Source organism: Heterodontus francisci, chromosome 8, assembly GCF_036365525.1.
Source record: "Heterodontus francisci isolate sHetFra1 chromosome 8, sHetFra1.hap1, whole genome shotgun sequence".
Lineage (NCBI taxonomy): Eukaryota > Metazoa > Chordata > Chondrichthyes > Heterodontiformes > Heterodontidae > Heterodontus > Heterodontus francisci.
The window spans coordinates 2100567-2126359 of NC_090378.1; the positions used below are offsets into that span (position 1 = coordinate 2100567).

The 25793-nt window shown below is 44.7% G+C and overlaps 1 protein-coding gene across 2 annotated transcripts in view; it reads left to right on the plus strand.

Annotated features, from left to right (window-relative positions):
• The window catches only part of LOC137372614 (guanine nucleotide exchange factor VAV3-like), a 350921-nt gene that overhangs the window by 253638 nt on the left and 71490 nt on the right, over positions 1–25793 (plus strand). For both annotated transcript variants that reach the window (XR_010975463.1, XM_068036548.1), the window contains exons 16-19: positions 1663–1764; positions 2990–3087; positions 6179–6204; positions 8692–8737. Coding sequence is in view for 1 of the 2 variants with exons in the window: in XM_068036548.1 (XP_067892649.1) it covers positions 1663–1764; positions 2990–3087; positions 6179–6204; positions 8692–8737 (272 nt within the window). In the remaining variant the exon portion in view is untranslated. The remainder of the gene's footprint in view (positions 1–1662; positions 1765–2989; positions 3088–6178; positions 6205–8691; positions 8738–25793) is intronic.

Sequence of the window (25793 nt, forward strand, 5' to 3'; positions counted from 1 at the left end):
TGATGGAGTGCTGCACTGTCGGAGGGTCAGTACAGAGGGAGCTCTGCACTGTCGAAGGGTCAGTACAGAGGGAGCTCTGCACTGTCGGAGGGTCAGTACTGAGGGAGCTCTGCACTGTCGGAGGGTCAGTACTGAGGGAGCTCTGCACTGTCGGAGGGTCAGTACTGAGGGAGCTCTGCACTGTCGGAGGGTCAGTACTGAGGGAGTGCTGCACTGTCGGAGGGTCAGTACTGAGGGAGCTCTGCACTGTCGGAGGGTCAGTACTGAGGGAGCTCTGCACTGTCGGAGGGTCAGTACTGAGGGAGCTCTGCACTGTCGGAGGGACAGTACTGAGGGAGCTCTGCCCTGTCGAAGGGTCAGTACAGAGGGAGCTCTGCACTGTCGGAGGGTCAGTACAGAGGGAGCTCTGCACTGTCGGAGGGTCAGTACTGAGGGAGCTCTGCACTGTCGGAGGGTCAGTACTGAGGGAGCTCTGCACTGTCAGAGGGACAGTACTGAGGGAGTGCTGCACTGTTGGAGGGACAGTACTGAGTGAGTGCTGCACTGTCGGAGGGTCAGTACTGAGGGAGTGCTGCACTGTCGGAGGGTCAGTACTGAGGGAGCTCTGCACTGTCGGAGGGTCAGTACTGAGGGAGTGCTGCACTGTTGGAGAGTCAGTACTGAGGGAGTGCTGCACTGTCAGACGGTCAGTACTGAGGGAGTGCTGCACTGTCAGACGGTCAGTACTGAGGGAGTGCTGCACTGTCAGACGGTCAGTACTGAGGGAGTGCTGCACTATCGGAGGGTCAGTACTGAGGGAGTGCTGCACTGTCAGACGGTCAGCACTGAGGGAGTGCTGCACTGTCAGACGGTCAGTACTGAGGGCGTGCTGCACTGTCAGAGGGTCAGTACTGAGGGAGTGCTGCACTGTCAGACGGTCAGTACTGAGGGAGTGCTGCACTATCGGAGGGTCAGTACTGAGGGAGTGCTGCACTGTCAGACGGTCAGTACTGAGGGAGTGCTGCACTGTCAGACGGTCAGTACTGAGGGAGTGCTGCACTGTCGGAGGGTCAGTACTGAATGAGTGCTGCACTGTCAGAGGGACAGTACTGAGGGAGTGCTGCACTGTCGGAGGGACAGTACTGAGTGAGTGCTGCACTGTCGGAGGGTCAGTACTGAGGGAGTGCTGCACTGTCGGAGGGTCAGTACTGAGGGAGCTCTGCACTGTCGGAGGGTCAGTACTGAGGGAGTGCTGCACTGTCGGAGGGTCAGTACTGAGGGAGCTCTGCACTGTCGGAGGGTCAGTACTGAGGGAGCTCTGCACTGTCGGAGGGTCAGTACTGAGGGAGCTCTGCACTGTCGGAGGGTCAGTACTGAGGGAGTGCTGCACTGTCAGATGAGACATTAAACCAAGGCCCCTTCTGTTCTCTCACATGGATGCAATAATCCCATGGCACTTTTTCAAAGAAAAGCAGGAGAGTTCTCCCAGGTGGCCTGGCCAAATATTTATCCATTTTTCAGTCAACATGATTTGGTCATTATCCCATTGCTGTTTGTGGGAGCTTTCTGTGCACAAATTCGTTGTGGTATTTCCTACATTACAACAGTTTCTGGAGCAAGCAGTATTTGTTTTCAGAGCTGCTCACTCTATTGAATCTGGTTCTCTCTCTCTGTCTCCTGCAGATCCAACATCAGGCCTGACAATGCCAACAGCAATAACCATGCTTTCACCATGCACAGTTTTGAACGGACTACATCCTGCAGGGCTTGCCATATGCTGCTAAGGTGAGATGCCGAGGGTTGGGAGGGTATTTCTAGGAGTGCCTGCTGTTCATAGTGGCTTCGTCTTGTTTACCTTAACCTGGTTAAAGTAAAGCTATTGTAAGGAAAAGGGCTGCAATAATAGAACAGTACCCCAGTAACATGACAGGGAGCCAAGAAAAGACACCCAAGGCTGCCTCTTGAATTCAGCGCACGGTGGGTGTTTGGGGAATGGGGGTGTGTTTGGGGAGCTGGGGGTGTTTGGGGAATGGGGGTGTGTTTGGGGAATAGGGGTGTTTGGGGAATGGGGGTGTGTTTGGGGAATGGGGGTGTGTTTGGGGAATGGGGGTGTGTTTGGGGAATAGGGGTGTTTGGGGAATGGGGGTGTGTTTGGGGAGCTGGGGGTGTTTGGGGAACGGCGGGTGTTTGGGAAATGGGGACAGGGAGGGATCTGTTTAGGGGCAGGATTCACGTAGAAGTCGTGCAAGTACCTGAGTTGAGTGCAGGAAGAGTGTGAGCAGCTGCTGAGGTCAGAAGAATCAGAGTGTTGATAGAGTGAGTGAAATTCTCAAGATCACTGCTGAACAGAGAACAGATTATTTCAGCCTATCTGCAGTTTGACATTCCCTGTAATCTACGTTTAGTTGCCTAGGTTGCTTTCTCTATCAGAGTTGATAACAGGAGGTCAGTAATGCCTGCTAACATCCAAAACTCTGTCGTCTGTATCCTAACTCACACCAAGTTCTGTTCACCCATCATGTTCTGGGCTCCCAGTTAAGCCACAATCAATTAAACAATTCCCATCCTCCAGGTCCTCGTCCCTTCCTATCTCTGTAATCTCCTCCAATATCAGTGCCCCTCTAATTCTGACCTCTTGTCCATCCTTGATTTCCATCGCTCCACTATGGATTTGATGGGCCGAGTGGCCTCATTCTATGCCATTATGACTCTGTGACCATTGGTGGCTGTGCCTTCAGCTGTCTGGGCCCTAAACTCTGGAATTCCCTCCCTAAACCTTTCCGCCTCTCTTTCCTCCTTTAAGAAGCTCCCTTAAACCTAGCTTTTTGACTGAATGTTTGGTCACCTGTCCTAATATTTCCTTTCATGGCTCAGTGTTACATTTTGTTTGCTAAAACTCCTTTTAAGCACCTTGGGATGTTATATTAAGCTAAAGGCGCTAAATAAATGCAATTTTTTGTTGTAAAGCTGCAGTGCAGAGCTGTAATCATAGATTCCATTCTTTCCTCAGGGGGATATTTTACCAGGGATACCTGTGCACCAGGTGTGGAGCTGGGGCACACAAGGAATGCTTAGGGAGAGTCAACACCTGTGGCAAGACAAGTGCAGGTAAAACACCAGTGGTTAGTGCTTCCTCATAACTTCACAGCAATATCATGGGAAACTCAAATCTCTCTGACAGATTAAACGTTTGAAGACCAGTTTGTGCTGTTTTACCACCACAATCAGTGAGTTAGAGAATTATATCAATCCCATAGTCCTGTATCAATCCCAAACTAATCCCACTGCCCTGCTCTCTCCTCTGACACTTGATTCAATCCCAAACTAATCCCAGTCTCTCCAAATAGCCCTGTATCAATCCCAAACTAATCCCACTGTCCTGCTCTCCTCATATCCCTGTATCAATCCCAAACGAATCCCACTTCCCCACTCTCTCCCCATAGCCCTGTATCAATCCCTAAACTAATCTCACTGCCCCGCTCTGTCCCTATATCCCTGTATCAATCCCTAAACTAATCTCACTGCCCTGCTCTGTCCCTATATCCCTGTATCAATCCCTAAACTAATCCCACAGACCCACTCTGTCCCTATATCCCTGTATCAATCCCAAACTAATCTCACTGCCCCGCTCTGTCCCTATATCCCTGTATCAATCCCCAAACTAATCTCACTGCCCCACTCTGTCCCTATATACCTGTATCAATCCCAAACTAATCTCACTGCCCCGCTCTGTCCCTATATCCCTGTACCAATCCCAAACTAATCTCACTGCCCCGCTCTGTCCCTATATCCCTGTACCAATCCCAAACTAATCTCACTGCCCCGCTCTGTCCCTATATCCCTGTACCAATCCCAAACTAATCTCACTGCCCCGCTCTGTCCCTATATCCCTGTATCTTTTCCTGTGTGAATTATTCCCATTGAAAGATGCAAAGGTCTCTGCTCCAACCACTCCCTGTGTAACAACATTTTTCTTCATCCCTCTCCTAGCCCTGAATTTTAAATTGATGATCCCTCATCACTGACTCCTCAGGCAGATGAACTATCTTTCCCTATTTACCAACTCAAAGCTCTACAGAATTAAAAAATCTTCCAGTAAATGTCCTCTCAGTCCTCTCTGTTCCTCTCTCCATCCCAGTCTCTCAACACTCTCTTCATAACATTAGGTTCCTATCTCTGGGAACACCCCATCTCCTCTCTGTGGCCTTTCTATAAGGGGCCCCTCTACTGGTCCTAGTCTCCAACCATGGCATAACCAGTCTTGTCATAGAGTCATTTATGGCATTGAAGGAGGCCATTCAGCCCATCGAGTCCATGCCTACTCTCCGTGGAGCAATCCAGTCAGTCCCACTGCCCTGCTCTATCCCTGTTGCCCTGCAAGTTTATTTCCCTCAAGTGCCCATCCAATTTCCTTTTGAAATCATTCATCGTCTCTGCTTCCACCACACTCGTAGGCAGCGAGTTCCAGGTCATTACCACTCACTGTGTAAAAAATTCCTTCCTCATATTCCCCCTGCATCGCTTTCCCAAAACCTTCAATCTATGTCCCCTAGTCCTTGTACCATCAGTTAATGGGAACTGTTTTTCCTTGTCTAACTTATCTAAGGCTGTCATATTCTTGTATACTTCTACTAAATCTCTCCTCAATCTCCTCTGCTCCAAGGAGAACAACCCCAGCTTCTCCAAACTAACCTTGTAACTAAAATCCCTCACCCCTGGAACCATTCTGGTAAATCTCCTCTGCACCCGCTCACGGACCCTCACATCTTTCCTAAAGTGTGGTGACCAGAACTGGATGCAATATTCTAGTTGGGGCCTAATCAGAGCCTTATCAAGGTTCAAGCATAACTTCCCTACTTTTATACTCAATGCCTCTATTTATGAAGCCCAGGATCCCATATGCTTTACTAACCGCTCTCTCAATATGTCCTGCCACCTTCAAAGAGGCACCTCCAGGTCTCTCTGTTCCTGCACACACTTTAGAACTGTGCCATTAAGTATATATTGCCTCTCCCTATTCCTTCTGTCAAAATGCATCACCTCACACCTGTCAGTATTAAACTCCATCTGCCGCCTCGCTGCCCATTCTGCTCGCCTATGCCCTGTTGCATGTCGTTCGTATCATCCTCACTGTTTGCAACACCTCCAAGTTTGGTATCATCATCAAATTTTGAAATGTTACTCTGTATTGCAAGATCCAAGTCATTTATATATAGCAAAGTGTCCCAGCACTGACCCTTGGGGAACATCACTGTCTACCATCCTCCAGTCTGAAATATAACCATTTACCATGACCTGCTGTTTTCTGCCCTTAAGCTAATTTTTTACACGGTTGGGCACTGGCCCTTCTATTCCATGAGCCTCAATGTTGTTAACCAGCCTTTTATGTGGTACCTTATCAAACACTTCCTTAAAATCCAAATAGACAACATCCACCACATTCCCTTCATCAACCTTCTCTGTTGCTTCACTAAACAATTCAATTAGATTAGTGAAGCATGATCTGCCTTTTACAAATCCATGCTGGATCTCCTTAATTAACTCAAACCTCTCCAAGTGCCTGTTCATTTTTTTTCATGATTATTGTTTCTGAAATCTTACCCAACACTGATGTTAAACTAACTGGCCTGTAGTTACTAGGACTCTCCTTACACCCTTTCTTGAATAAGGGTGTCACATTTGCCGCTTTCCAATCCTCTGGCACCTCCCCCATATCTAGGGAAGATTGGAAGAGTATGTACAAATAAATCAAACATCCTCCTATTGGTCTTCTACCCAAAGATTTATACAAACATATGAATTAGGAGCAGGAGTAGGCCATTCAGCCCCTCGAGCCTGCTCTGCCATTCAATAAGATCATGGCTGATCTGTTTGTGTGTCTAATTCCACACTCCCATCTACACCCTGTAACCTTTGATTTTGATTCAGGGAGTTGGCAGCACAATCTGATGCTGTGCCGTACCTTCCACAGCTGTTCTGCTGCTCTGAAAAACAGGAATGAAGATTTGCACTGAAATGGGCCAATCAGGCAGCAGCTAATGATCCAATCGGAGGCTTAGGCTCTGAGCCCTGCCTTCAGTTGCACCGTACCTGCACAGGTATAACCACTCCCCAGCTCCAGCTGAGTGGGAATGTGAGGCAGCAAACTGTCTGGTCTTGCTGTAGAGCTTTGCTAATGCAATGTTTCATCTTGTTCCAGATTGTGGAAGAGTGAATCAGGAGGAGGTAAGTGTTGCTGTTTCTTTCTCTGGCAGGGTGAGTGTGTTGTGTGTGAGTGAATGTGTTGTGTGTGAGTGAGTGTGTGGAAGTGTGTTGCGTGTGTGGAAGTGTGTTGCGTGTGTGGAAGTGTGTTGCGTGTGAGTGAGTGTGTTGCGTGTGAGTGAGTGTGTTGCGTGTGAGTGAGTGTGTTGCGTGTGAGTGAATGTGTTGCGTGTGTGGAAGTGTATTGCTTGTGTGGAAGTGTGTTGCGTGTGTGGAAGTGTGTTGCGTGTGAGTGAGTGTGTTGCATGTGAGTGAGTGTGTTGCGTGTGAGTGAGTGTGTTGCGTGTGAGTGAGTGTGTTGCGTGTGAGTGAGTGTGTTGCGTGTGTGGAAGTGTGTTGCGTGTGTGGAAGTGTGTTGCATGTGAGTGAGTGTGTTGCGTGTGAGTGAGTGTGTTGCGTGTGAGTGAGTGTGTTGCGTGTGAGTGAGTGTGTTGCATGTGAGTGAGTGTGTGGAAGTGTGTTGCGTGTGTGGAAGTGTGTTGCGTGTGTGGAAGTGTGTTGCGTGTGTGGAAGTGTGTTGCGTGTGTGGAAGTGTGTTGCGTGTGAGTGAGAGTGTTGCGTGTGAGTGAGTGTGTTGCGTGTGAGTGAGTGTGTGGAAGTGTGTTGCTTGTGTGGAAGTGTGTTGCGTGTGAGGAAGTGTGTTGCGTGTGAGGAAGTGTGTTGCGTGTGAGGGAGTGTGAGGAAGTGTGTTGCGTGTGAGGAAGTGTGTTGCGTGTGAGGAAGTGTGTTGCGTGTGAGGAAGTGTGTTGCGTGTGAGGAAGTGTGTTGCGTGTGAGTATGCGTGCAAGTGTCTGTGTGTGTAGTTTTCTGTTATTTCTCGCTCTGCTGACTTCCTCCCACTTCCCTTTCTGTGCTTGGGCACTTACTCAGAGGGTAACAGTGACTGGTTAAATGAACTTTCTGCTCTATACTGTACCTGGGACGTTGACATGGTTTTTCATGCAGCAATTGTGTTTTGATTTCAATTACAAAACTTCACATTCCCTTCTGACTGATCCAGCAATACAAGTTGTTTCAGTGAGTGTCAACAACTTATACTGATATCACTCCTTTAGCAAAGTAAAACGTCGCAAGGCATTTTACAGGAGCAGAAATCAAAGTTTCACACTGACCGACATGAGATATTAGGACAGGTAGCCAAAAGCTTCGTCAAAGGGGTTGGTTTTAAAGGAGGAGAGAGAGAGGTGGAGAGGTTTAGGGAGGGAATTCCAGAGCTTGGGGCCCAGGCAGCTGAAGACATGGCCGTCAATGGTGGAGCGATTAAAATCAGGGATGTTCAAGAGGCCAGAATTAGAGGAGCTCCGAGATCCCGAAGGGTTGTGGAGTTGGAGGATGTTACAGAGATATGGAGGGGGACAGTCATTGAGAAATGTGAACACAAAGATGAGAATTGTAAAACAGAAGCATTGCCAGACCAGCAGCTGATGTCAGTCAGTGAACACGGTAATGGGTGAAATGGACTTGCCACAAGTTGGGACAAGGAAGCTGAAGCTCATAGAAGATGGGAGGCTGGTCAGGACAGCATTGGAATAGTCAAATTTGGAGGTAACAAAAGCAGCATGAGGGTTTCAGCAACAGATGAGCTGAGGTATGGGTAGAGACAGCAGCTGGTAGAGAGCTGGGAATAGTAATATGTGCTCAGGAGCTCTTCTTGCATTCAAAATTGAGAACCTGAACAAATTGCCACGGGGAGGGGTGAGGTTGGTGGCTATGGAACAAAGTTTGTGACAGTGACTTTGGTCTTCACAATGAAGGAACTGTTCGAGCTGGAGACGGTTGCAGTGGAGAATCGCTGACAGGGATTTTGGAGGGACAAAGCTGAACATATTTTAAACATTTAATAATTGATGCCAAATTCTGCATAGACACAATTTTATTTTCCGTGTAACAATTAATTTATGAATCGCAAAGTACCCTCATGTGAATTATTGAACAATATTTAGAGAATGTTTTTTAAATACAGCATATCCAAGTACTAGATCCTGGAACTAAAGGGTTATAACGATCAGGAAAGACTGAATAGTCTGGGGCTCTTTTCTCTAGAAAGGAGAAGGCTGAGGGTGAACTAATAGAGGTATTAAAATTATGAATGAGTTTGATCGGGTAGATGTAGAGAAGATGTTTCCACTGGGCAAGACCAGAACTAGAGGCTATAAATATAAGATAGTGACTAATAAATCCAATTGGGAATTTAGGAGAAACTGCTTTCCCCAGAGAGTGGTGAGAATGTGGAACTCACTATCACAGGGAGTGGTTGAGGTGAATAGTATCGATACATTTAAGGGGAAGCTGGATGAGGGAGAAAGGAATAGAGAGATATGCTAATAGGGTGAGAGGAAGAGGATGGGAGGAGGCTCGTGTGGGGCATAAACACCAGCACGGAGCAGTTGGGCCGAATGGCCTGTTTCTGTGCTGGCAACTGTGCATTACTGTCTCTTTTCTCTCATGCAGAAATGGTTCAATGGGCACAAGAGACAGGGCAGACACTCGGACCCAGGTGAGTTCAACCTTCTGGAGGTAAAACCAGGCTCCAATCACTGGCTGTGTTTGTTTTGGGAACTGATAGATTAATGAATCAAATTGTTTTATATATTTAGTGGCTGTCAGCTATGACTCAGTGATTAACAGTCTGGCCTCTGAGTCATCAAGTTGTGGGTTCAAGACCCACTCCAGAGACTCGAGTCCATAATCTAGGCTGATGCTCCCAGTGCAGTACTGAGGGAGTGCTGCACTGTCAGAGGGTCAGTACTGAGGGAGTGCTGCACTGTCAGAGGGTCAGTACAGAGGGAGTGCTGCACTGTCAGAGGGTCAGTACAGAGGGAGTGCTGCACTGTCAGAGGGTCAGTACTGAGGGAGTGCTGCACTGTCAGAGGGTTAATACTGAGGGAGTGCTGCACTGTCAGAGGGTCAGTACTGAGGGAGTGCTGCACTGTCAGAGGGTCAGTACTGAGGGAGTGCTGCACTGTCAGAGGGTTAATACTGAGGGAGTGCTGCACTGTCAGAGGGTCAGTACTGAGGGAGTGCTACAGTCTTTCTGATGAGACGTTGAACTGAGGTACTGTCTGCCCTCTCAGGGGAAAGTTAAAGATCCCATGGTCGCTATTGGAAGAAGAGTAGAGCGGTTCTCCCCAGTGCCCTGGCCAATTTTTATTGCTCAACCAACATCACTGAATCAGATTATCCAGTCATGATGTCATTGTAGTTTGTGGGAGCTTGCTGTGCACAAATTGGCTGCAACAGTGACTGCACCTCAAAAACTCCTTAATTGTCTGAGAAATGCTTTGTGACATCCTGAAGTAATGAAAGACGCTGTAGCAATGTAACTTGTTCATCCTTTACCTGAATGTTCCTGGTGTCCCGGGTTCTGTGAAGAAGTTACAGCAGTAATTTTTCAATTGAAAGATTGTTCGACCACAATGGAGATTTTGGTGAAACTGTTGCCAATATTTCAGTTGGAAAGATGTTGAAACTTGTGTAGCTCATAAGTCACTTATTGAAGTATTAAAACAACATCGATGGCCTGTTAAATAATTTACAGGAGTCGAAATGTTCTAGAACAGGACTCAGACACAGTCACCATTATTCTTTTTTATGTTCATTCATTCTCAGGATGTTGGCAAGGCCAATATTTATTGCCCATCCTTAGTTGCCCTGAGAAGGTGGTGGTGAGCTGCCTTCTTAAACCCCTGGTAGTGGGTTTGATAACCTGAGTGTCTCACTCGACCATTTCAGGGGCTGTTAGTGTGGGACTGGAGTCACATATCGGCCCAGACCGGGTAAGGACGACAACTTTCCTTGTTAAAGGACATGAGTGAACGAGTTGGATTTTATAGTGGTTATATGACTGGACAAGTAATCCAGAGGGATACGGTAGTGTAGTGTACGTTAATTATATTACTGAACTAGTAACCCTGATATAGTGAAGTGTATCCAACCATGGTGCACTTTGAGAATCTGAATTCAGTTTAAATCAAAATCTGGAAATTAAAATCTGGTGTCAGTAAAAGTGGCCACGAAGCTGTGAGATTGTTGCAAACACCTGATTGGTTCAATTAGGTCTTCTTAAAAAACCTTTTAGAGCCTGTGGGCAAAAAAATCTTTTAATCTCTAATTCTGCTCTGAACCTGTGAGTTCCACGTTCAATAACTGACCTAAGTCACAACTTGTAGAGGATCATACGAACTAGGAGTAGGCCATTCAGCCCCTCGAGCCTGCTCCACCATTCAACTGGATCATGACTGATCTGATTGTAATCTCAACTCCACATTCCCGCCTACCCCCGATAACCTTTCACCCCCTTGCTTATCAAGAATCTATCTACCTCCGCCTTAAAAATATTCAAAGACTCTGCTTCCACCGCCTTTTGAGGAAGAGAATTCCAAAGACTCACGACCCTCTGAGAGAAAATATTTCTCCTCATCTCTGTCTTAAATGGGTGACCCCTTATTTTTAAACAGTGACCCCTCGTTCTAGATTCACCCACAAGGGGAAACATCCTTTCCACATCCACCCTGTCAAGACCCCTCAGGATCTTATATGTTTCTTATTCTTCTAAATTCCAGTGGATACAAGCCAAGCTTGTCCAACCTTTCTTCATAAGAAACCCACCAATTCCAGGTATTAATCTAGTAAACCTTCTCTGAACTGTTTCCAATGCATTTACATCCTTGCTTAAATAAGGAGACCAGTACTGTACACAATATTCCAGATGTGGTCTCACCAATGCCCTGTATAACTGTAGCATAACCTCCCTAATTTTGTATTTAATTCCCCTCACAATAAACAATAACATTCTATTAGCTTTCCTAATTACTTGCTGTACCTGCATACTAACCTTTTGCAATTCATGCACTAGGACACCCAGATTCCTCTGCATCTCAGAGCTCTGCAATCTCTCACCATTTAGATAATATGCTTCTTTTTTATTCTTCCTGTCAAAATGGACAATTTCACATTGTCCCGCATTATACTGCATTGGCCAGATCTTTGCTCACTTACCTATCCTATCTATATCCCTTTGTAGCCTCCTTATGTCCTCTTCACAACTTAATTTCCTTCCTATCTTTGTGTTATCTGTAAATTTAGCAACCATACCTTCGGTCCCTTCATCCAAGTCATTTATATAAATTGTAAAAAGTTGAGGCCCCAGCAACTGATTCCTGTGGCACACCACTCGTTACATCTTGCCAACCAGAGAATGGCTCATTTATGCCTACTCTCTGTTTCCTGTTAGCCAGCCAATCTTCTATCCATGCCAATATGTTACCCCCTACACCATGAGCTTTTATTTTCCACAATAACCTTTGATGTGGCACTTTATCAAATGCCTTCTGGAAACCTAAGTATGATACATCCACCAGTTCCCCTTTATCCACAGCACATGTTACTTCCTCAAAGAACTCCAATAAATTGGTTAAACATGATTTCCCTTTCACAAAACCATGTTGACTCTGCCTGATTACCTTGAGTTGTTCTAAATGCCCTGCTATAACTTCTTGAATAATATCTTCTAACATTTTCCCTAAGACAGATGTTAATTTAACTGTCCAGTAGATTTCTGCTTTCTGTCTCCCTTCCTTTTTGAATAATGGAGTTACATTCGCTATTTTCCAATCTAATGGAACCTTCCAGAATCTAGGGAATTTTGGAAAATTAAAACTAACACATCAACTATCTCACTAGCCACTTCTTTTAACACCCTAGGATGAAGTCCATCAGGACCCGGGGACTTGTCAGCCTGAGGCTCCAACAATTTGTTCAGTTCCACTTCCCTGGTGATTGTAATTTTCTTGAGTTCCTCCCTGCCTTCCATTTCCTGACTTACAGCTAATACTGGGATGTTACTTGTATCCTCAATAGTGAAGACCAATGCAAAATATCTGTTCAATTCATCTGCCATCTCTTTATTATACATTATTAATTCCCCAGATTCACTTTCCATAGGACCAATGCTTACTTTGTTAATTCTTTTTTAAATATCTATAGAAACTCTTACTATCTGTCTTATATTTCTAGCTAGCTTTCTTTCGTAATTTTACCTTCCTTATCAATCTTTGCTGTTTTTATATTCTGTCCAATCCTCTGACCTGCCTCCCATCTTTGCACAATTATAGGCTTTTTCTTTAAGTTTGATACTATCTTTAACTGTTTTGGTTAACCACGAATGGCAGGTCCCACCCTTGGAATTTTTCTTTCTCGTTGAAATGTATCTATTCTGTGTATTCTGAAATATCCCCTTACATGTCTGCCACTGCATCTCTATTGACCTATCCCTTAACCTGATTTGTCAGTTCACTTTAGCTAGCTCTGCTTTCATGCCCTCATAATTGCCCTTATTTAAGTTTAAAATACTAGTCTTGGACCCACTCTTCTCTCCCTCAAACTGAATGTAAAATTCATCATATTATGATCACTGCTACCTAGGGGTGCCTTAACGATGAGGTCATTAATTAATCCTATCTCGTTGCACAATAACAGGTCTCGTCTACCCTGCTCTCTGGTTGACTCCAGAACGTGCTGTTCCAAAATTATCCATAAAATTATCCTGCAAACATTCTATGAACTTCTCATCTAGGCTACCTCTGCCCATCTGATTTTTCCAGTCTATATGTAGGTTAAAATCCCCCATAATTATCGTTGTACCTTTCTGACAAGCTGCCATTATTTCTTCCTTTACACCATGTTCCACCGTGTGGTTAATGTTAGGTGGTCTGTACACCACTCCCACAAGTGACTTCTTGCCTTTATGATTTCTCATCTCTACCCAACTGCTTCTACATCCTGGTTTCCTGAACTTAGATCATCCTTCTCTATTGCGCTAATACCATCATTAATTAACAGAGCCACCCCTCCACCTTTTCCTAACTTCCTGTCCTTCCTAAATACCATGTACCCTTCAATATTCAGCTCCCAATCTATCTTGTCCTGCAGCCATGCCTCTGTAATGGCTATCAGATCGTCCTTATTTATTTCTATTTGTGCTCTCCGTTCATCTGTTTCGTTTCGAATGCTACGTGCATTCAGATACAGAGCCTTTAGTTTTGTCCTTTTATTATTTTTGTAACCTCTAGCCTTGACTGCTGAGTTACTCTTAGATTTGTACACTCTGTCCCTTCCTGTCACAGTCTGTTTATCATTTCCCATATTAATACCTTTCGCTCTTGCCTTGTGTCTACTCTTTGATTTACCACATCTTCCCAAATTTGATTCCTTGCCCCCACTATTTATTACTGCAAATTTTATCCTTTCCAGTATTTATGTAATTCCCTTTTGAACATTATTGTTGAATCTGCTTCCACCTCCCTTTCAGGCAGCATATTCCAGATCACAATTCACCTCATCTCCCCCTCTGGTTCTTTTACCAATTGCCTTCAATTTGTGTCCCTCTGGTTACTGACCCTCCTGTCACTGGAAACATTTTCTCCTTATTTACTCTATCAAAACCCTTCATGATCCTGTCCACCTCTAGCAAATCTTCCCGTAACCTTCTCTGGTTGAAGGAGAACAATCCCAGCTTCTCTAGTGTTTGTGAGCTAAAAACTATTCTCTCAAGATTAGAAGAGTGAAGAGTGGTCAAATCAAGGTGTTCAAGATGATTAAAGGAATTGTTAGGATCGATAGAGAGAAACTATTGGTTTAAAAAAAAAGGGTGAAAGCAGGAACAGGTTACTGAGTTGGATGATCAGCCATGATCATAATGAATGGCGGAGCAGGCTCGAAGGGCCGAATGGGTTACTTCTGCTTCTATTTTCAATGTTTCTATAACTATTTCCTCTGGTGGGGGAGTCCAGAACAAAGGGGCAGAACCTTAAAATTAGAGCCAGGCCGTTCAGGAGTGATGTCAAGAAGCACTTGTTCACACAGAGGGGAGTGGAAATCTGGAACTCCACCACCCCCCCCCCCTCCCCCACCCCAGAAAGAGTTGTGGATTTTGGAGGTCAGTTGAAAATTTCAAAACTGTGATTGATAAGATTTTTGTTCAATAAAGGGATTGACGGATATGGATTTAAGGTGCATATCAATCATGATGTAATTCAATGGTGCAAAAAACATAAGAAACATAAAAACATAGAAAATAGGAGCAGGAGTAGGCCATTCGGCCCTTCGAGCCTGCTCCGCCATTCATTATGATCATGGCTGATCTTCCAACTCAGTAACCTGTTCCCGCTTTCCCCCCCATATCCTTTGATCCCTATGGACCCAAGAGCTATATCTAACTCCTTCTTGAAAACATACAATGTTTTGGCCTCAACTGCTTTCTGTGGTAGCGAATTCCACAGGTTCACCACTCTCTGGGTGAAGAAATTTCTCCTCATCTCAGTCCTGAAAGGTTTACCCCGTACCCTTAGACTATGACCCCTGGTTCTGGACTCCCTCACCATCGGGAACATCCTTCCTGCATCTACCCTGTCAAGTCCTGTTAAAATTTTATAGGTTTCTATGAGATTTCCCCCTCACTCTTCTGAACTCCAGCGAATATAATTCTAACGGACTCAATCTCTCCTCATACATCAGTCCCTCCATCCCAGGAATCAGTCTGGTAAACCTTTGCTGCACTCCCTCTATAGCAAGAACATCCTTCCTCAGATAAGGAGACCAAAACTGCACACAATATTCCAGGTGTGGCCTCACCAAGGCCCTGTATAATTGCAGCAAGACATCCCTGCTCCTGTACTTGAATCCTCTCGCTATGAAGGCCAACATACCATTTGCCTTTTTTACTGCCTGTTGGACCTGCATGCTTACCTTCAAGCTCTAGTGTACGAGAACACCCAGATCTCGCTGCATATTCCCCTCTCTCAGTTTATAGCCGTTCAGATAATAATCTGCCTTCCTGTTTTTGATACCAAAGTGGATAACCTCACATTTATCCACATTATACTGCATCTGCCATGCATTAGCCCACTCACTCAACTTGTCCAAATCACCCTGAAGCCTCTCTGCATCCTCCTCACAAATCACCCTCCCACCCAGTTTTGTGTCATCTGCAAATTTGGAGTTGAATGACCTCCTGCTGTTTTTATGTACTGGGATGTGGAGCTGGCGCTGTGTGCTGTGAGTGGAAGGCGGAGGTGGTGGTATGGGGGGACAAAAGGGGATCATATCTACCGAATGTCCAGGACTTTTCTAAACTTCTGCAGAGTTTTGATGTTTTTTCAAGGAAAGGACAGAGAACATTTTGCATTTATATAGCGACTTTAATGTAGTAAAACGTCCCAGGGTACTTCCCAGGAGTGTAAATCAAACAGAGACTTACACTGGGCCATATAAGGAGATTTTGGAAATGTGATAAAAAGCTTGGTCAAAGGGAGAGGTTTTGAGGAGCATCTTTAAGGAGTAGAGATGGTTGGGAGGCAGAGAGGTTTAGGGAGGGAACTCCAGAGTTTAGGATTGAAGCAACTGAAGGTATGGCCACCAATGGTGTAGTGAGGGAGTGGGTGAATGGATTTCACACAAACACTGTGCCACAGAGCACAGTTTCACCTTACAATCCCAGTCACTGCCAGTTAAACATTCCTGCTGATTACACAATTTGTTTTTACTTGTCGATGCTTGTGGTTTCTTCTTCTGCAATGTGAAAGCTTGTTCTCAGTCGCACATTGAGTTGATTGTTGGACAGAACTCTATCTCAGGAAATTTCACCCCCTCCCCCCTTCCAATCATGTTTTAACTCAAAGAATAAAGGTAAAGGTTTTGTTTTTCTAATTGAGGTTTCCCAAGATAGGTGACAACTTTCGGTGAGAGTTGGAACATTGGAACAGGAGTAGGTCATTCAGTCCCTCAAGCCTGTCCTGCCATTCAATGAGATTCTGACTGATGTACAGCCGAATTCCATATCCCTGCCTTTGCCCCATAACCTTTAATATCTTTGGTTAACAAAAATCTATCAATCCCAGTTCTAAAATTAACAATTGATCGAGCATCAACTGTGTTTGCAGAGGAGAGTTCCAAACTTCTACCACCTTTGCGTGTAGAAGTGTTTTCTAATTTCACTCCTGAAAGATCTGGCTTTAATTTTTAGACTGAGCCCCCTAGTCCCAGACTCCCAACCAGCAGAAATCTTTTCTCTCTATCTACTCCCGGTCTACTCTATCTGTCCCCCTTAATATCTTGAACACTTTGATCAAAACGTCCCTTAACCCTCTAAATCCCTTGTTTGTGTCATTGTTCCTTGTAAATTAACCCTCAAAGTCCAGATATCATTCTGATAAATCTACACCACTCCCTTCAAGGCCAATATATCCTTCCTAAGGTGTGGTGCCCAGAACTGCTCACAGTAACTCCAGGTGTGGTCTAACCAGAGCATTGTATAACTGAAGTAGGACTTCTACCCACTTGTATTCTAGTGCTCTAGATAAAGACCAGCATTCCATTAGCATTTTCGATTATTTTCTTTACCTGTTTAAGATATTTTAATGATCTGTGTACCAGGAACACCCAAGTCTCTTTAGATCACCACTGTTCCCAGCTTTTCACTCTTTAGAAAGTAACCTGTCCTATCCTTGGTAGGTCCAAAGTGGATGACCTCACTTTTACCAAAATTGAAATCCATTTGCCACAGTTTTGCCCATTCACTTAATCTATCAATATCTCTTTGTAATGTCACACCACTATCTAAACTGCTAACAGTACTGCCTATCTTTGTGTTATCGGTAAATTGAAAGCCCAGTTGCAGGTCTGGAGAGAATAAAGAATGTTCCTGAGCAGGTTCAAACTTGACATAACACCTGGAAAAGCATCAAAGCTATGCATAGGGTAAACATTTGGGTATCCCAAAGCTTATTGGCTCATTTCTTACAGCGAGCTCCTGTTTTTCTGATGGACCTAGTTCCTGCTTTGTTCTGACTTTGATACCAGATTATATCATGTTCTTTGTGATTTGATACAATCCCTATTTGGCAATTAAACCAGTCTCCATTTTTTGTTATTGATCCAGTCTCTGTTTTGTTGTTGATCCGGTTCCTGATCTGTAATTGATCTAATTCTAATTCTGTGAATGATCCATAAGAACATAATAAATAGGAGCAGGAGAAGGCCATTCAGCCCATTGAGACTGCTATACCATTCAATAAGATCATAGCTGATCTGATCATGGCCTCAACTCCACTATCCTGCCTAACCCCCATAACCCTCGACTCCCTTGTGGATCAAAAATCTGTCATACTCAGCCTTGAATATATTCAATGACCCAGCCTCCACTGCTCTCCGGGGTAAAGACCCTCTAAAAGAAGAAATTCCTCCTTATTTCCGTCTTAAGTGGGAGACCCATTCTTTTGAAACTGTGCTCCCTAGTTCTAGATTCCCCTAAAAGGGGAAACATCCTCTCTGCATCTACCCTGTTAAGCCTCCTCAGAATCTTACATGTTTCAATCAGATGACTTCTCATTCTTCTAAACTCCAATAAGTACAGGCCCAACCTTACCAACTTTTCCTCATAAGGTGACTCCTTCATCCCTGGAATCAACCTAGTGAACCTTCTCTGAACTGCCTCCAATGCAAGTATGTCCCTCCTTAAACAAGGAGACTAGAACTGTACACAGTACTCTAGGTATGGTCACACCAATGCCCTGTACAGTTGTAACAAGACTTCCCTACTTTATACTCCATCCTCCTTCCTCCTTACAATAAAGGACAACATTCCATTTGCCTTCCTAATTACTTGCTGTACCTGCATGCTAACGTTTTGTGATTCATGTACAAGGACATCCGGATCCCTCTGTGCCGCAACATTCTGAAGTTTCTCTCCATGTAAATAATCAGCTTTTTTGCTCTTCCTGCCAAAGTGGATAACCTCACATTTTCCCACATTATACTCCATCTGCCAAATTTTTACCCACTCGCTGAACCTATCTATATCCCTTTTCAGCCTCTTTGCTGGTTTCTAAAATTTTCCCAATTTTCTGCCCAAATCTTTGCAGTATTGTGCACCTTCTCTTTCAATTTGAAACCATCCTTACTTCCTTAGTTAGCAACAGATGGTTCATCCTTCTCATTGAGTCTTTCTTTCTTTATGGAATGTATCTTTGTTGAGAGTTATGAAATATCTCCTTAAACATCTGCCACTGCTTCTCCACTGTTTGACGTTCTAGCCTATTTTCCCAGTCCACTTTAGCCAACTCTGTCTTCATAGCCTTGTAATTGCCTTCATTTAAGTTTAAGACACTAGTCTCAGACCCAAACTTCTTACCTTCCAACTGAATGTGAAATTATTTCATGTTATGATTACTCTTTCCTCAAGGATCCCTTACTATGAGGTCATTAATTAATCCTGTCTCATTCCCTGCTCCCAGGTTGGTTCCACAATGTATTGTTTTGAGAAACAGTCCTGAATACACTTTATGAACTCGTCCTCAAGGTTACCTTCACCAATTTGATTTGTCCAATCTATATGAAGATTAAAATGCCCATGATTATTGCAGCACCCTTCCTATAAGCCCCATTATTTCTTGATTTATATTCTATCCTACACTGTAAAGAGGCCTATAAACTACTCCCACCAGTGACTTCCTTCCTTTGCTATTTCTTATTTCTGCCCAAACTGATTCTGCATCTCGATCTTCCGACCCAGGATCATTTCTCACTACTGTACTGAGCTCATCCTTTATTAACTGAGCTCCCCACCTCCTTTTCCTTTCTTCCTATCTTTCCAAAATGTCAAATACCCAACCTGGGTCCTCCTATTTGTTTATTCGTTTCATGGGATGTGGGCATTGCTGGCAAGGCCAGCATTTGTTGCCCATCCCTAATTGCCCTGGACAACTGAGTTGCTTGCCAGGTCATTTCAGAGGGCAGTTAAGAGTCAAACATGTTGCTGTGGGTCTGGAGTCACATGTAGGCCTAAGCAGGTAAGGACAGCAGATTTCCTTTCCTGTAGGACATTAGTGAAGCAGATGGGGTTTTCCGACAATCAATGATAGTTTCATGCACCATTACTGAGACTAGTTTTCAATTCCAGATTTTTAAAAAGAATTAATTGAGTTGATTAATTAATTGAATTTAAATCTACCAGCTGCCATGGCGGGATTTGAACCTGTGTCTCCAAGGCATTAGCCTGGACCTCTGGATTACTAGTTCAGAGACATTACCACGATGCCACCATCTCCCCAAGTTGGCCTCCAACAACCACAAGCATCTTCCTTTGTGCTAGTCTCTGTAACGGCTATCATATCATATCCATTTGTTTCGATTTGTGCCATCAATTCATCCATCTTGTTATGAATGCTTCATGCATTCAGATAAAGAACTTTTAATTCTGTCTTTTTTAACATTTTTCCCCAATCTGATCCTATTTGCTGGTACACTCATGTTTGTATGCTCTGTCCCATCCTGTCACACTCTGATTATCATTACCCATATCACCACCCTGCAATGTTGCCATGTCCTTTCTCTTTAACTTTCTAAATCTCCCCTCACTTGAACCCTCGCCCCCACTATTTAGTTTGAAGCCCTCTCTACAGCCCTCATTATACAATTTGCCAGGACACTGGGCCCAGCGCAGTGAAGCCCATCCCAATGAACAGCTCCCTCTTTTCTCAGTATTGGTGCCAGTGCCCCATAAATTGAAACCCATTTCTCCCACACCAACCTTTGAGCCACGTATTCAACTCTCTGATCTTATTTACCCTATACCAATTTGCTCGTGGCTCAGGTAGCAATTCAGAAATTATTACCTCTGTGGTTCTGCTTTTTAATTTAGCCCCTAGGTGCTCATTCTCCCTGAGCAGAAACTCTTTCTTAGTCCGACTGTGTCATTGGTACCCACATCGACCCCGAAAACTGGATCCTTCCCCTCCCATTCCAAGTTCCTCTCCAGCCCTGAGGAGATGTCCTTAACTCTGGTACCAGGCAGGCAACACAGCCTTTGGGTCTCACACTGTTGTCTGCAGAAAAAAGTATCTATTCCCCCTAACTATACTGTCCCCAGCTCTCACGACATTCATTTTTACTCCTCCACTTTGAATGCAACCTGCACCATGGTGCTGTGGTCAGTTTGCTCATCCTCCCCGCAGTCTCTGCTCTCGTCCACATAAGCTGCAAGAACCACGAACCTGTTGGACAAGTGCAAGGGCTGAGGCTCCTCCGTTGCTACCTTCTGGATCCCCAAAACTGCCTCATTTGTAGTCACACCCTCCTGTCCCTGAGAACAGACCAAATCTGAAGTACCCAGCATAAGGGATGAGGGCGTTGCTGGCTAGGCCAACATTTATTGCCCGTTCCTAATTGCCCTTGAGAAGGTGGTGGTGAGCAGCCTTCTTGAACCGCTGCAGTCCATGTGAGGTAGGTATACCCACAGTGTTGTTGGGAAGGGAGTTCCAGGATTTTGACCCAGCGACAGTGAAGGAACGGCGATATAGTTCCAAGTCAGGATGGTGTGTGGCTTGGAGGGGAACTTGCAGGTGGTGGTGTTCCCATGCATCTGCTGACCTTGTCCTTCTAGTTGGTAGAGGTCGCAGGTTTGGAAGGTGCTGTCTAAGGAGTCTTGGTGAGTTGCTGCAGTGCATCTTGTAGATGGTACACACAGCTGCCACTGTGCGTCGGTGATGGAGGGAGTGGTGCAGCCTCTGACCTGCTCTTGTACATATTTATATGGCTACTCTAGTTCAGTTTCTGGTCAATGGAAACCCCCAGGATGTTGATAGCGGGTATTCAGCAATGGTAATGCCATTGAATGTCAAGAGTAGATGGCTAGATTCTCTCTTGTAGGAGATGGTCATTGCCTGGCACTTGTGTGGCGCGAATGTTACATGCCACTTATCAGACCAAGTCTGGATATTGTCCAGGTCTTGCTGCATTTCTACATGGACTGCTTCAGTATCTGAGGAGTCAGGAATGGTGCTGAACATTGTGCAATCATCAGCGAACATCCCCATTTCTGACCTTATGATTGAAGGTAGGTCATTGATGAAGCAGCTGAAGATGGTTGGGTCTAGGACACGACCCTGAGGAACTCCTGCAGTGATGTCCTGGAGCTCAGATGATTGACTTCCAACAACCACAGCCAGCTTCCTTTTCACTAGGTATGACTTCAACCAGCGGGGGGTTTCCCCCCTGATTCCCATTGACTCCAGTTTTGCTCGGGCTCCTTGAAGCCACACTCGTTCAAATGCTGCCTTGATGTCAAGGCAGTTACTCTCACTTCCTTGAACAAAGTGTCCAGGTAACTTACCCCTTCCCTGATCACAGAACCATTGAAAGTTTATGGCACAGAAAGAAGCCACTTGGCCCATCGTTTCTGTGCTGGCTGAAAACAATTCACCTGTTCTAATCCCACCTTCCAGGGGAAAACACTCTGCTGGTTGGAGTCATACCTAGCGCAAAGCAAGATGGTTGTGGTCCGTGGCCCTGCAGATTACGGCACGTTAGGTGTATAAGCAGACTCCTTTTGAATGAGTTGAGGGTCTCTGCCTCAACTACCCTTTCAGGCAGTGAGTTCCAGACCATCACCACCCTCTGAGTGAAAACATTTTTCCTCATCTCTCTCTAATTTTTCTACCAATCACTTTAAATCTATGTCCCCTCGTCACTGACCTCTCTGCTAAGGTGAATAGACCCTTCACCTCCACTCTATCCAGGCCCCTCAAAATTTTGTACATTTCAATCAGATCTCCCCTCAGCCTTCTCTGTTCCAAGGAGAACAACCCCAGCCTATCCAATCTTTCCTCATAGCTGCATTTTTCCAGTCCTGGCAATATCCTCGTAAATCTCCTTTGTACCCTCTCTAGTGCAATTACATCCTTTCTGTAATGAGGTGACCAGAACTGCACACAGTACTCAAGTTGTGGCCTAACCAATGAGTTACACAGTTCCAGCATAACCTCCCTGCTCTTGTATTCTACACCACAGCTAATAAAGGAAAGGATTCCATATGCCTGCTTAACCACCTTATCGACCTGTCCTGCTACCTTCAGGGATCTGTGGACATTCACTCCAAGGTCCCTCATTTCCTCTACACTTCTCAGTATTTTCCCATTAATCGTGTATTCCTTTGCCTTGTTTGACCTCCCCAAATGCATCACCTCACACTTCTCCAAGTTGAATTCCATTTGCCACTTATCTGCCCATCTGAGAAAGGATTAGTTAACAATCTTGTTGTGTGGATCCCTTGGGGAAGAGCGACCATAACATGATAGAATTCTTCATTAGGATGGAGAGTGAGAGAGTTGATTCCAAGACTATAGTCCTGAATCTAAATAAAGGAAACTATGAAGGTATGAGGCGCGAGTTGGCTATGATAGATTGGGGAACTTTACTTAAAGGGTTGACAGTGGATAGGCAATGGCTAGCATTTAAAAAGTGCATGGATGAATTACAACAATTGTTCATTCCTGTCTCGCGCAAAAATAAAACTGAAAGGGTGGCTCAACCGTGGCTGATAAAAAGAAATTAGGGATAGTATTAGATCCAAGGAGGAGAAATATAAAATGGCCAGAACAAGCAGCAAACCTGAGGATTGGGAGCAGTTTAGAATTCAGCAAAGGAGGACAAAGGGATTGATTCAGAAGGGGAAAGTAGAGTATAAGAGTAAGCCTGCAGAGAACATAAAAACTGACTGTAAAAGCTTCTCTCGATATGTGAAGAGAAAAAATTAGTGAAGACAAATGTGGGTCCCTTACAGTCAGAAATGGGGGAATTTATAATGGGGACAAAGAAATGGCAGACCAATTAAATACATACTTTGGTTCTGTCTTCACAAAGAAGGACACAAATTACCTCCCAGAAAAGTTGAGGAATATAGGGTCGAGTGAGAAGGAGGAACTGTATTAAATCAGTATTAGTAGGGAAATGGTGTTGGGGAAATTGATGGGATTGAAGGCCGATAAATCCCCAAGACCTGATAATCTACATCCCAGAGTACTTAAGGAAGTGGCCCTAGAAATAGTAGATGCATTGCTGGTCATTTTTCAAAATTCTATTGACTCTGGAACAGTTCCAACAGATTGGAGGGTAGCTAATGTAACCCCACTATTTAAAAAAGACGATAGAGAGAAAACAGGGAATTATAGACCGGTTAGCCTGACATCAGTAGTGGGGAAAATGCTAGAGTCCGTTATAAAAGATGTAATAGCAGAGCACTTGGAAAACAATAACAGGATCGGACAAAGTCAACATGGATTTACAAAAGGGAAATCATGCTTGACAAATTTTCTGGAATATTTTGAGGATGTAACTGGTAGAATAGATAAGGGAGAACCAGTGGATGTGGTGTATTTGGACTTTCAGATGGCTTTCGATAAGGTCCCACATAAGAGATTAGCGTGCAAATTAAAGCACATAGGATTGGGGGTAAGGTACTAACATGGATAGAGAACTGGTTGGCAAACGGGAAACAAAGAGCAGGAATAAATGGATCTTTTACCGAGTGGCAGGCACTGACTACTGGGGTACAGCAGGGATCAGTGCTAGGACCCCAGTTATTTACAATATATGTTAATGATATAGATGAGGGAATTAAATGTAATATATCCAAGTTTGCAGATGACACTGAGCTGGGTGGGAGTGTGAGCTGTGAGGAGGCTGCAGAGAAGCTCCAGTGTGAATTGGACAAGTTGAGTGAGTGGGCAGATGCATGGCAGATGCAGCAGAATGTGGATAAATGTGAGGTTATGCACTTTGGTGGCAAAAACAGAAAGGCAGATTATTATCTCAACTGCGATAGATTGGGAAAAGGGGGAGGTGCAGCGAGACCTGGGTGTCCTTGTGCACTAGTCGCTGAAAGTAAGCATGCAGGTGCAGCAGGCGGTCAAGAAGGCAAATGGTATATTGGCCTTCATAGCGAGAGGATTCGAGTACAGGAGCAAGGATGTCTTGCTGCAATTATACAGGGCCTTGGTGAGGCCACACCTTGAGTATTCTGTGCAGTTTTGGTCTCCTTATCTGAGGAAGGATGTTCTTGCTATAGAGGGAGTGCAGCAAAGGTTTACCAGACTGATTCCTGGGATGGCAGGACTGACGTATGAAGAGAGATTGGGTCGATTAGGCTTGTATTCGCTGGAGTTCAGAAGAGTGAGAGGGGATCTCACAGAAACCTACAAAATTCTAACAGGACTGGACAGACTAGATGCAGGAAGGATGTTCCCGATCGCAGGGGGTCCAGGACTGTGGAAGTGAACAGAAAGGCATGGCACTATGCTTAATGGGAAATATAGCCAAGTTAGGAATAGTAGCTTTGCTGAGCTTTGATTTTAAGTGGCAGAAACCACAATGAAATAGTTAAAAGTAAAGGCAGAGAGTGTGAGACAGTAAAGACTAGCCGACACTGGTAATTGCAAGGACATCTGTTCTTTATGGCCTGATTGTGTGACTCCCTGTGGTTTGGAACAAATGGATTCCTGTGAATCAAATGATGTCCATCCCTGTGTGAGTGATAAGGAGTGCTAGGCCCCTCTTATCTTCGTGAGCTGCCACTACTTGTAGCTGCACACTGCACGAAACACTCAGGAATGTACACCTAATAGAGATCGCAGGATGCGCCGCAATTACTTGTCACAAGGTAGAGACAGAACTCATGATCCATGTAGGGAGTGAGACCAGCATGGTTATTGATGATTCCTATGCTCTTGTTAATTAGTTTGCTTGTCCGCTTTGTTTTATCTTGCTGGTACAAAACGATATTTTATTAGTAACAAGTATGTATAGAGAATGGAGTGTATTGTTAACCTCAGTAACAGATGTACGCAGTGGTTAGCACCGCAGCCTCACAGCTCCAGCGACCCGGGTTCAATTCTGGGTACTGCCTGTGTGGAGTTTGCAAGTTCTCCCTGTGTCTGCGTGGGTTTCCTCCGGGTGCTCCGGTTTCCTCCCACAGCCAAAAGACTTGCAGGTTGATAGGTGAATTGGCCATTATAAATTGCCACTAGTATAGGTAGGTGGTAGGGGAATATAGGGACAGGTGAGGATGTGGTAGGAATATGGGATTAGTGTAGGATTAGTATAAATGGGTGGTTAATGGTCGGCACAGACTTGGTGGGCCGAAGGGCCTGTTTCAGTGCTGTAATCTCTAAATCTAAATCTAAATGTACTGCATGTCACCACGTGGGTGAAGTCGAATTGTACCACACTGATTGGTTAAACAAGGAGGTGTAGCATGAATCTTAATGTATAAACAGTAGTACCTGTATCACAAACTTTACTTACTCTGGTGGACCCGACAGACTCTGGTGGAGTCAGTGCCGCTGTTCTCAGAGTAAGTCCGCTGGCGACTGCGCAAATAAAGTAATTGATTTTACCTACACATCCGACTCGGTATATTTACTGAACCAGACTGAAGGCAAAAAGAACTCAGATTTACAGGACCAGGGGTCACAGTCTAAGGATAAGGGGTAAGCTATTTAGGACTGAGATGAGGAGAGATATCTTCACCCAGCGAGTGGTGAACCTGTGGAATTCTCTGCCACAGAAAGCAGTTGAGGCCAAATCATTAAATATATTCAAGAAAGACTTAGATATAGTTCTTAGGGCTAAAGGGATCAAGGGATACGGGGAGAAAACGGGAACAAACTGAGTTTGGGCGATCAGCCATGATCGTATTGAATGGCGGAGCAGGCTCGAAGTGC